General features: G+C 34.2%; 1 protein-coding gene and 2 long non-coding RNA genes across 3 annotated transcripts; 2 read left to right on the top strand and 1 right to left on the bottom strand.

Moving 5' to 3' along the window:
- The first annotated feature begins 2,011 nt into the window (after window positions 1–2,011).
- On the top strand, window positions 2,012–2,746 carry LOC145105373 (uncharacterized). The gene has a single exon (XM_079042492.1). It carries the CDS (start codon window positions 2,012–2,014, stop codon window positions 2,744–2,746), a length of 735 nt encoding a protein of 244 aa, XP_078898618.1.
- Window positions 2,747–6,744: 3,998 nt separating this feature from the next.
- LOC145168619 (uncharacterized) lies at window positions 6,745–8,505 on the top strand. The gene is made up of 3 exons (XR_013741965.1): window positions 6,745–6,926; window positions 8,142–8,212; window positions 8,316–8,505. It is a non-coding gene; the product is annotated as an uncharacterized LOC145168619 (long non-coding RNA).
- A 2,341-nt stretch (window positions 8,506–10,846) lies between these two features.
- Window positions 10,847–11,422, bottom strand: LOC145168955 (uncharacterized). The gene is made up of 3 exons (XR_013742196.1): window positions 11,374–11,422; window positions 11,130–11,300; window positions 10,847–11,059 (listed from the first exon to the last, which is right to left on the bottom strand). It is a non-coding gene; the product is annotated as an uncharacterized LOC145168955 (long non-coding RNA).
- Between the last annotated feature and the right edge of the window lie 752 nt (window positions 11,423–12,174).

Genomic DNA, 12,174 nt, shown 5'->3' on the forward strand with positions numbered 1-12,174 from the left:
AAATGGAGGAAATGGATTTCAAGTTGCCTATCCTCTGCAAAATCTTTTGTCTTGGTAAATGGTTCACCAACTAATGAATTTCAAATATCTAGAGGGGTTCGTCAAGGTGATCCTCTGTCACCATTCCTCTTGATCTTGGCCATGGAGGGACTGAATATCGCTATAAAGAGTGCCTATGAAAAATACTATTCCGTGGGGTCAAATTACCTAGAGATGGTCGTTCAGTTTCACACATTTTCTACATTAATGATGCGATATTCACTAGGGGAATGGGACTGTAACAGCATAAAAACATATCTCGTATCCTGAAATGTTTTCACATTTCTTCAGGGCTAAAAGTCAACTTCTTCAAATCATGTTTATTTAGTGTGAGAGTATCAAAGGCAACGTTGTCTGATACTGTTTAGGTTCTTGGATGTTGACATGGAGAATTTCCATTCTCTTATCTTGGGGTCCCGATAGGTGCCAACATGGTTCTGAAGAAGAACTGGAAGCCAATTCTGGATAAAATCTCTTCTAAATTATCATGTTGGAAGGCCATTTCGTTGTCATTTGGTGACCGCCTCACCCTCAGTAAATATGTTATGGACAGCCTTCCTACATATTACATGTCCCTCTTTAAAGCTCCAATGCGGATCATTGAGCAACTTGATAAGATCAGATGGAGATTCTTATGGGGAGGTAGTAAGCTAAAAAAATCCATTGGGTTGAGTGGTCTAAAGTTATTGCACCAAAATCGGAAGAGGCTTAGGTGTTGAATCGTTATTCGCTCAAAGCATTTGCACTGTTAATCAAATGGCGGTGGAGACTTATGAATGACAAAGGAAGTTTATGGAATGGTGTTATCGTGAGCATTCACAATTTACACAACAAACCGGCGTCGTACATCGCGAGGAAAACATCAAATGGAGCTTAGTGCAATATTTCCAAGGATGTTAAACCTCTTGAAAGTTTGTATATTGATTGCATGGATATTTTTCCCTTACCCCAGGTTTGGACGTCAACATCTTATTCTATAAAGACTCTTGTTGTAGTAACAATCCATTCCACCTCAAATTCCCTCACTTATATTAAATCAAAATAGTTAAAAATTGTTTATTGGGAGATAGAATATTTAACAATGGCTTTTCATGGATGTGGAGATTTGAACCAACTGGTTCAGAAGAATTAAATGAACTGCTGCAACTATATATGTATATTGGTAATCTGAATACCGAGCAAAAATCAAAATTTGGGTTCAGTTTTCTCTTAATCCCAGTGGTGAATATACTGACAATTTAATGAGGAAGCTATTGGAGTCTAAACTGAATCCATTTAAAGGGGCGGCAATTTGGTGATTAAAGACAATCCTTCTGAAGGTGCGATGTTTCATATGGAGGTCTGTGTCAGGTAGAATCCCGGTGGCTGAAACCTTGGTTGTAAGGGGGATTAATACCTCCAGCACCCTGCGCTCGCTCTGTAACACAGAAACTGAAACGGTTGATCATCTGCTCATTACTTGTGGTTATTCTAGGGTGGTGCAACACTAGATATTCAAATGATGTAGTTTGGAAGACATAATGTTCTCAAGTGTTAAAGAATTCATTGACTTCACGGCTACTTGGGGAAACTGTCCTAGGAAAAAGGAGATCTTAACCACCGTGTTCTATTGCCTTGTTTGGAACATTTGGCTATCCAGGAATGACAAAATATTCAAACATATTGGTATAATTCCTACAAAAATCGTTGATAATACTATTAGCCGAAGATATCCTTCCTCATATTGAGGAAGGATTGTTATAGTTGATAGACTTTATTATAGAAGATATCCCTTATATTTATTATAGATATGTTCTGGAAATAGTGATAGGATCATTGTATAAATACCAATTGTAAATCATTGGAATATGACAGGAAAGATATATCACTCAACATGGCATCAACGAACAAATCTCATTAACCCTAATTCCACCTCTTGTCCTTTATTCCTTGTACACCATTGTTTTTTTTCTCATCTCCCTCTTCTTCTACAATGGACCCAAAAACTCATCCTGCAATTACAGTAACAAACATACGGAATTTCATTCTGTTTATACTAGATATGGAGAGCGGACAATGCACCTCATGGGAAGAATTATTTCGCATCCATTGCATGGCTTTTCAGGTTGGAAATCACATTGACTCTGAGGTCATCCCTCCCTCAAAATCTTCTTCTTCTTCAACTGCCACTGAAGCCGACAAAACCAAAGCATCATCCGAGTTTGAAGCATGGTCACGACTCGATGCTATTGTTCTCCAATGGATCCACAACACAATTTTGAATGATCTTTTGCACACAATTTTGAAACCAAACACCATTACTTTTCAAGCGTTGACTGCTCTTCAAAACATCTTTCAAGATAACCAGAGCACTCGAGTTGTCTATCTTGACAACAAATTTGTCTCTACAAGACTTGACCATCATCCTAACATTTCCTCCTACTGCCAAGCCATGAAGATGCTTGTTGATCAACATGCAAATGCAGGAAACCTGGTGTCCAATCAACGTCTTGTTCTTCAATTGATTGCTGGCCTCAACGAAAGCTATGAAGGAGTCGTGATGATCATTCAACAAACAACACCGTTACATGATTTCTATGATGTTCGCTCCAAACTCATCATGGAAGAAGCTCGAAAAGCTCATCAGGCTGCCGCCACTGTTGCATCCCCAACTGGAGGCCCCTCTGCTACCGCCTTAACTGCTTCAAAAAACCAATGTCTCATCTAAATTCTGTTGACAGTACCCGCTTTAACCAACAATAGGCAGATTACTCTAATTCCCATGGATATGGACAGGGTTGAGGAGGACGTAGCCCTGGACGATCTTCCAGAGGGCGTGGACGCGGCACCAACAACAATCAACTGCAACAGTCATACAATCAGGGGTCCCGCCCGTATCAACCATGGAATACACCGCCCCTATGGGTTTTTCCCAACGTTAGACCATGGGATTACCCCCTTGCTCATATCCGACTCAGAAAAATGGATCCTCCAGACCTCCATCAGCTGCCCCCGAGATTCTAGGAAATCGACCTCAACAGGCTTATCCGGTGTTAGAAATCAGCTACACACCAACTGATCTTGAGCAAGCTTTTCACACAATGACATTGCACCCACCGGATCAGGCTTGGTACGCCGACACGGAAGCAACATCACACATGACTCACAACACAGGTAACTTCACGTCTCATATCAATAACGGTTTTTCTCGGAATGTAATTATCGGTAATGGTTCCACTATTCCAATTCAAGGTACTGGTAATCAAACACTTCCTTACCCTCTTCCTCATTTACTTCTGAAAAATGTTCTTCACACTCCAAATGTCATTAAAAATCTTTTATCCATTCGTCGCTTTACTATTGACAAGAATGTTTCCGTAGAATTTGACCCGTTTGGTTTTGATGTGAAGGACTTCCCGACGTGGACTCCAATCCTCCGTTACAATAGTACCGGTGATCTCTACCCCTTCAAGCTCCATTCATCTTCCCAAGTCACACAACCGTCTACTTTTGCTGCAATCACTAGAGACCTTTGGCATCATCGCCTTGGCCACCCGCGCACAGATGTTTTATCTTCTTTATGTTCCACTTTAAATTTTCCTAGATCTAAAATTTTATCTTTTGTTTGTCGTTCTTGTATGTTGGATAAACAAATAAAGTTTCTTTTTATTAATTCTAAGTCAATAACTCATTTACCTTTTGACATTATTCATATGGGATCTATGGACCTCCCCTGTGTTAAGCTCTAGTGGTCACCGCTACTATATTCTATTTTTGGATGACAAAACCAATTATTTATGGACTTATCCTCTAGAAAATAAGTCCCAAGCTTTTTCAATCTTCATCCAGTTCTTTGCTATGGTCAAACACAATTCCATTACACTATTAAAACCATACAATGTGACAACGATCGTGAGTTTGATAACCGAAACTTTCACAACTTTTGCTCTCAAAATGGCCTTCAATTTTGATTTTCTTGTCCACACACATCTCCTCAAAATGGCAAAGCGGAACGTAAAATACGATCCATCAATAATATCCTTCACACTCTTCTCGCCCACTCAAACGTACCTATGAATATTTGGCACCATGCACTCCAACATGCCACCTACCTGTTAAACATTCTTCCCAGTAAACTTATTGAAAATATCACCCCTACACATCTTCTATATAATCTATAACCCTCATATTCACACCTCCGTACCTTCGGTTGTTTATGTCACCCACTTACTCCATCTCCCACTATCCACAAACTCCAAAAACGCTCCCGACCTTGCATTTTCTTAGGCCATCCAACTAATCATCGAGGGTACAAATGTTTTGACATAGAAAAAAACCATTACTATCTCCCTCCACGTCATATTCGATGAAACTACCTTTCCCTATTCTAACCTATCCTCACCGACCCCTACAACCCAACTATCATCGGACCCACACTCATTAATGTGGTCCAACTCACCAGCCCCCACCGCTGCTACGCCCTTCCCATCGGCTGTCAACACAGCTTCGGCAACCACCCCACCACCTCCCCTCATAACTCACTCACATCGTACATGACCTAACATTCAGCAACAGCCTCCAACAACAGCCCCTTCTGGTTCGAATCTTCCACCTATCAACTTACAAACACCTTCTGTTCCTCCTACTCGCACCATCCACACTCGAAGCATGTATGGCATTTCGAAACCAAAACAACACTACAACCTCCATGCTTCTACCTCTATCTCCCCTATACCTCGAAACCCAATAGAAGCACTTAAAAACCCGGATTGGAATAAAGCCATGACAGACGAGTTTCAAGCCCTTATTGATAATAACACGTGGGAGTTAGTCCTGAGACATCATAATATGAATACCGTACCTAGTATGTGTATTTATCATCATAAAGCAAAGTCTGATGGTTCTTTAGAGCGATACAAAGCTTGTTTGGTTTGTGATGGAAGGTCTCAAAAAGCAGGTGGCCATTGTGGCGAAACTTTCAGCCCCATGGTAAAGTCGGCGGCGATTCGTATTGTTTTATCCATAACTCTTTCTAATGTGTAGCAAATTCATCAACTCGACGTGAAAAACGCGTTTCTACACGAGCATCTACACGAAACGGTTTACATGCATCAACCCCCCGAATTTCGTGATCATTTATATCCAAATCATGAATGCTTGCTTAAAAAGTCTCTCTACGGCCTCAAAAAGGCACCACATGCTTGGTACCAAAGATTTGCTGACTACGTGTCCATATTAGGGTTCAAACATAGCAAATGCGACCATTCACTATTCGTCTACAAAAAGGGAGCCCATACGACCTTCCTCCTTCTTTATGTAGACGACATCTTACTCATCACCTCCTCACCAGGCTTACATCATGAGTTTATGGTTTTGTTAGCAAAAGAGTTTGCCATGAAAGATCTTGGACCCATAAACTACTTTCTTGGAATTTCGGTGTCCCGTTACAAAGATTCACTTTTTTTTGTCACAACAAAAATACGCTACAAAATTTTTGGAAAGAGCAGGAATGACCTCTTGTCACCCAACTTCCAGACCAGTTGACAATAAGGCCAAATTGAGCAGCACCGATGACACTCTTCTACCTGACGGGAGAATACAATATCGCTAACTGGCAGGGGCTCTCCAATATTTGACTTTCAAGCTATGCGGTTCAACAAGTTTGCATGCACATGCATGCACACCGAACATCTCATTTTAATGCTCTTAAACGAATTTTGAGGTATATTAAACGTATTCTTGCTCACGGGTTGCACCTTCACAAATCCCCTTCCAAGAAGCTTCTTGCCTATACCGATGCCGATTGAGCAGGTTGCCCGGACAGAGACGCTTAATTTCTAGTTACTGTGTCTACTTGGGTGATAACCTTATATCCTGGTCCTCCAAGCGCCAACCATCACTCTCCCGATCTAGTGCTGAAGAGGAATACCGGGGAGTTGCAAATTGTTTCCGAAACATGGTGGATCAGAAATTTAATGTTGGAGCTTAATGTCCCTCCAACTACAGCCACATTAGTCTATTGTGACAACGTTAGCGCAGTTTACTTGTCATGCAACCCGGTTCAACATCAGCGTACCAAGCACATCGAGCTCTACATTCATTTCATTCGGGAAAAAGTTGCTAGGGGTCAAGTCTGTGTATTCCACATTCCCTCTCGCTATCAGATTGCAGATATCTTCACAAAGGGTCTACCTTTCATTCTCTTCGACGATTTCAAGAACAGTCTCAACGTTTGTCGTCCTCCCGATTCGACTGCGGTGGTATATTAGCCGAAGATATCATTCTTCATATTGATGAAGGATTGTTATAGTTGATAGACTTTATTATAGAAGATATCCCTTATCTTTATTGTAGATATGTTCTGGAAATAGCGATATGATCATTGTATAAATACCAATTGTAAATCATTGGAATACGACAGGAAAGATTTACCACTCAACAAATACAATTTCTCTCTCGTACATACGGTGCAAACATCGAGGTGACACTCACTACAAATAAAATTACATTTAGTGGCATAAGTTTTTAGTGACATATAATTTTTGTGCCACTATAGTATATGTTTTTAGTGGCACATGTTTATTTGTGCCACTAAATATTTCAAAAAAGGGGAAATATGAAATTTTCATAAAAAATAACGGGGTAATTTGAAATTTTGAACACGTATAACGACGCTAAAATTTCGATTTTAACAAAACAACTTTTCCCCAAAAAAACAACTAAAACACCGCCTCCTCCTCTGTTAATCGTTTCAAAATTTTGACCTAAATCCCATCTTCTCCTTTTCTACTAATCGATGATATTTCCCTCACCCAATCATCACAAGATATCTTCGTCACCTCCATCTCGTCTCAAGAAGATCACATGGCTATAATCTCTCTCTGCGCTTGTGAACACTCTCGTCTCAGGTAACACTCCTTCCCCTTACATCTGATTTTGCTTTAAACAAATAATGTATTCAGGATGTGTAAAAATTATTATCTATTTTTTGATTTGCTAAATTTGTTTAATGTTGTAAGTATTGACTTCTGTCTAGGTATGCAATTTGTAACTTCGTTAGTTATATAAACGGAGGTCATGATCGCAAATTAGTGGAAGCAACACACATTAAGAAATTAGTTAATTCTACTGAGTTTGTACTTGAATTACTTTTGATTTTATTAAGAAAATAGTTAATTCTACCGACTTAATTTGGTATTACTTAGATAGTTGAAGGCTTTAAGCCCATGTATGTTGTTTAGTTGTTTAATTTTATATAATGTTACCTTTTAATTATCGAGGTTTTATTGGATATTTTGATTTTATTGTTACCATATTGTTAGGAGAAAGATAAAGGTGTGGTTCATGTTGCAAACTTATCTTTGGGGCTGATGATAAATTGGTGGTTCATGCTGCACACTTACCTAGCTTAGTTGATCTCTAGTTCGTTTTTCTACCCTCTTCATATTGTAGGAAATTTTTTATTTTTTATTTTTCTATTTTTTATTTTTTTTGTCTCCAAATATGATTAGTTAAAAATGGATCATTATATGCAGCATGAGGGAGGATGCATCTCGAGTTATTTCTCAAGCTACTGGCTTTAATTATTGTAATGGAGACTGATTTGATGATTAGCACCCAGCCACCCACACTAATCTACCTTTGCATTTGTTGGATATGCTTGATAAATTTAAACATTTAAATTTAACAAACATTAAAAATATAAGTATATAACATATACTAATTCGTATACATAGAGTATCCAACATATACATAGTCATTACATGGAAATTTTGGCTTCTTCCCCAAATCTATAAGTTACAGTTAACATACTTTTCATTTTTAGTTGATTGGAATTTTTTTTAAAGAACATCAAAATTTAAGCTTAGTTTCTACATTGAGCATGTGAAAAGAATGTACAGAAAGGACGTGTGTGTGCATATGTTTTTTTATGATAACAGGGGGGGAAAATATTATTGTTGATAATTCTGTTGGTACCTGTGTGCTTTGCATCTTTTTCTTCACTAGAAATGAATAACAATTAATTTGGAAATAACCAAAATGGTAATCATTTATCTTTTCCTTTTAAACTTATTTGTTTAATCAAGTAAATTTTTTGGTTTGTTTTTCTTGATTCTTTGCAGCATTCTTTTGTTAGCATCCTTTTGCTACCAGGGAGTATGGGGGGTCTTATCTTAAAGTCATCATAACAACTGTAAGTACTTTCAACTTTCAACTAGTATAACCAAGTGTTGAGTTGTGTTTATTAGTGTTATTTTTACATATTTTTATGTGATTTATTATGGTTTATATTATAGGTAATTGTTCGTAAGTTGGATAAACAAGAGGAGCAAGTATCAAATGTTCATCTTCATGCTAACTTTCTGAGTAATTACTAGCACAATGTTTAGAGTTATTAAGCCTTTTGGATGATTTTGTTTTAAATATTGAGAATGTTGTTATAAGACAAGTCAAGTTTTAATTTAAGTAATGCTTTTGTGTTTTGCATTTTTTTATCTTAATTGCGTCTTTATTATTTTATATTCCATTAAATTTATAAAAAAATGGACCTAACGTTTAAATATAAATGTTTTATGGGAAAAAAATTCCACTCAAAACATAAAAATAGTTTTTATTTTATCAACTATATAGTGACATAAAAATAGTACCACAAAAATCGAAAGTGCTATAGTGGCATAAAAAAGGGTTTTAACGACACTTTTTTTGTGCCACTAAATGTCATTTTATTTTTAGTGACTAATTATGGTAATTGGGTTGAGTGGAGGGTTTGCCTTTTATTCATCTTTCAATTTAATTTTCTTGTTTGTTCTTTCTTTTGTTCCTGTTTTTTTTTGTTTTTGTACTTGGTTTCATTGTAGTTTCTTGCTATGAGAGTACCCCTTTTAATGATATTTGCTTTTTTTAAAATAAAAAAACAAAAATCATATGTAATCATCTTATGTGATCTGGTATGTAATGAATCGGAAGTAAAAGAAAATGAAATTACATGACGTGGAAAAATCCAACACATGATTTAGGCTACATAAATAAAAAAATAAATGAGACATTAAGTACAAAGAGCCATGCGAATTAACTATGTATAAACCCATGTCAAGAATCTCATCCGACACTCGAGATGGATTTTGAGGCTATGCAATGATCCAACCGAATTAGTATGTAAACACGTTCATTACTGATTACATGTCTATACTAGGCGAATGTCAGCGCGTTGCGCAGAAACACCTATATAGTTGAAGTCTTTACAAATATATGTTTTTTTAATATAACAATAACATTGTTGTTAAATTTGATATAATAATTCGTATACTAAATTAATATAATATATTGATTATTTTGAATTATATGATAATATATACATCTATTATAATTGCATAATCTCAATCGTTTGAATGATTTCTACCCGCGAGTTACACATGAATAAAATTAAATATAATGAATGGTTTAATGTTATTTATAGTTGTTATTGTTAATTACTTTTTTAAAATTTATTTTCTTAATGTTTTAATTTCTATCATTATAATTATTTAAAACATCAAACATTGTTTTTTTATTTTAAAGGTAACAATATAATCATTTATATAGAGTTATTTTTAACTATTGTTATTTTAATTTGTTTTAAGCTACTTATTTGAAAACTTTTAATGATTTTAAAAATATATTTAGGAAATATTTTAGTTAAATTGAGAGTTTTTGCATTTATCTCTACAATTTATAACTTTTAACTATTTACAAAATATTCTTTGGTTTTTTAAGTGGAACTGAAATTTGTATTTAAGTTGACATTGTAATGTTAGTATTTAAATTAATAATTTAAGTATTTTGTCCAAACTCTTCAGAAGTTGTAGCTTTAAACTGATAATGGTTTACATACAACAACATTTTAAATCTAATAAATTAAGTATAATATGTTAAAAGTTAAAGACATAACTTTATAAGTAGAAGTAAATATATTATTTTAAAATTGAAATTTAGTTTATTTATGATAACACTTTAGGTTTGATATTTATTTAACCTTATTAACCAACTTATAATCATTATTAGAAAGACACTATAATTTATCACTTTTAACTATTTACAAAATATTTTTTGGGTTGTTTAATTTAAACTAAAATTTATATTTAAGTTGACTCTCTAATGTTATATTTAAATTAATAATTTAAGTATTTTATATAAATTGTTCCAAAATTGCATCTTTAAAAAGATAATGGTTTACATGCAACAATATATTAAAACTAATAAATTAAGTATAATGGAATATGTTAAAAGTTAAAAAACATAACTTTATAAGTAGAAGTAAATATATTATTTTAATATTGAAATTTAATTTATATATTAGGTTTGATATTTATTTAACCTTATTAACCAACTTATAATTATTATTAGAAAGAAATTGAAAAGTCATGGGAGTTTCAAATGAATGTGGTGAAAGGAAAAATGCATGAGAGTTTCAAATGAATGTGGTGAAAGGAAAAATGCTTCCTTTATAATATAGTATGATATGATATGATATGATGATATCTTAGTTCACAATTCTCATAGGAGTGGCTTCAATGGCGTAATGTGTATAAAAAAGTAGCATTTTTAAATAAAATATTGATTTAATTAATCAAATCGATGCAAAAATAGACCTAAATTTATGTCTATTGTATACATATCCTTGAAAAGAAGCAACAAGAATTAGTAAACATAAAAATAAACTAATATTGATTAGCTCCAAAACACAAGTCCAAATTTGTCTTTTGACTTTTGGAGGTTAAATAACGAAAATTTTAACTTCAAAATTAACAATAACCATTACTTCAAGTTGACGAAATTAACTACTAATATAAGTTATACATATGATGACCGAATAAGTACATTTTGGAGATTAAAAAACTAATATGGTTGGATAGATTTTAAACATAAAAAGCATCAAGTTTGAGACCTTGAATCTTTACATAGATAAACATAGTCTTGGTTTTTGGAGTCAAATAAAGAGGGTACGATCATATAACATAAACATCAAAACAGCAGAAGGTTTACACGATCTTCCTGTTAACACCTGAATAAACAAAACAGAATATTAAAAAAAAATCATTTTTTGTTTTTGTATTCATGACATGTACGCATACCTTGCCAGACATCATATCAAGAGAAATCACATGAGCAAGAGTATCATGTTTAAAGATAATAGGGGCATATTCTTCAAGAGGCGATAACACTGTGTTGATTGAGTTCAAGCTTAAAATACAACAACAAATGAACTCATCCCAAAAAAGCCAATCGCTCAAGAATTGCAATTGCTGAAAAAGTTTTATAAGCACCTTTTTAAATGGAACTTACAACGTTTCAAAAAAAGAAAAAAATGGAACTTACAAATACGAGGTACATGAACTTTGACTTTGTAAACTTTTATGACTAAATTTCTCCCATGTGGCTGACGCTGAGTGTTGAAACCTTTAAAAATAAGCTTTGACAGCTTTTTTTTTTTTAATTTTTGAAGACAAATTATACAAATTGTCCCTGTAGTTTTTAAAATTGATCAAATATAGTCTCTATGATAATTTTTTGACAAAGTGATCACTGTCGTTTGTAAACATTGCATCTCATTTTTCTATGATGTCTAACAAATAACTCATTTATCTTTACAACATTTTAAGGTACTTTATCTAATCAATCCTAACATAATGTAAAAGTTTTTTTTAGTGAAATCGATTAGTTTTACCTTTTTGGTAATTTTGGTGATTTTTACCTTTTTTTTTTTTTTTTTTTTGCATATAATAGCATCCTACTTTTGTTTTTTGTTTTTTTTTTGTTTTTTCAGTTTTGGTACAGTGAAAAAATGTTACTGATGATGTCCATGTTTTAAATAAATTTAAAGAAATGGTTCCTGGTTAATTAAATAAATATAAAAATAGACCAGTTTAGAGGTTTGGTCAATTTGTTAGATTTGAAAATTTTTATTCCTTTTTAATTATTATTTGGAAAAAAGGAAATGTACAGTTTCATTCCTTATTTCCGGATGGCAAAATGGGCAAATGGGTGACATTTTCCTGGTTGTGCTGGACAGAAAATGGTCCCAGGGGTATTTTAGTCTTTAATTTTTTTTTGGTTTCTGTCATGTCTAACAAATAACTCCTTTATCTTTACAACACTTTAAGGTACTTTATCTAATCA

This window comes from Lactuca virosa, chromosome 4 (assembly GCF_052849685.1).
Source record: "Lactuca virosa cultivar CGN04683 chromosome 4, Lactuca_virosa_CGN04683_v6, whole genome shotgun sequence".
In the NCBI taxonomy this organism is placed as follows: Eukaryota; Viridiplantae; Streptophyta; class Magnoliopsida; order Asterales; family Asteraceae; genus Lactuca; species Lactuca virosa.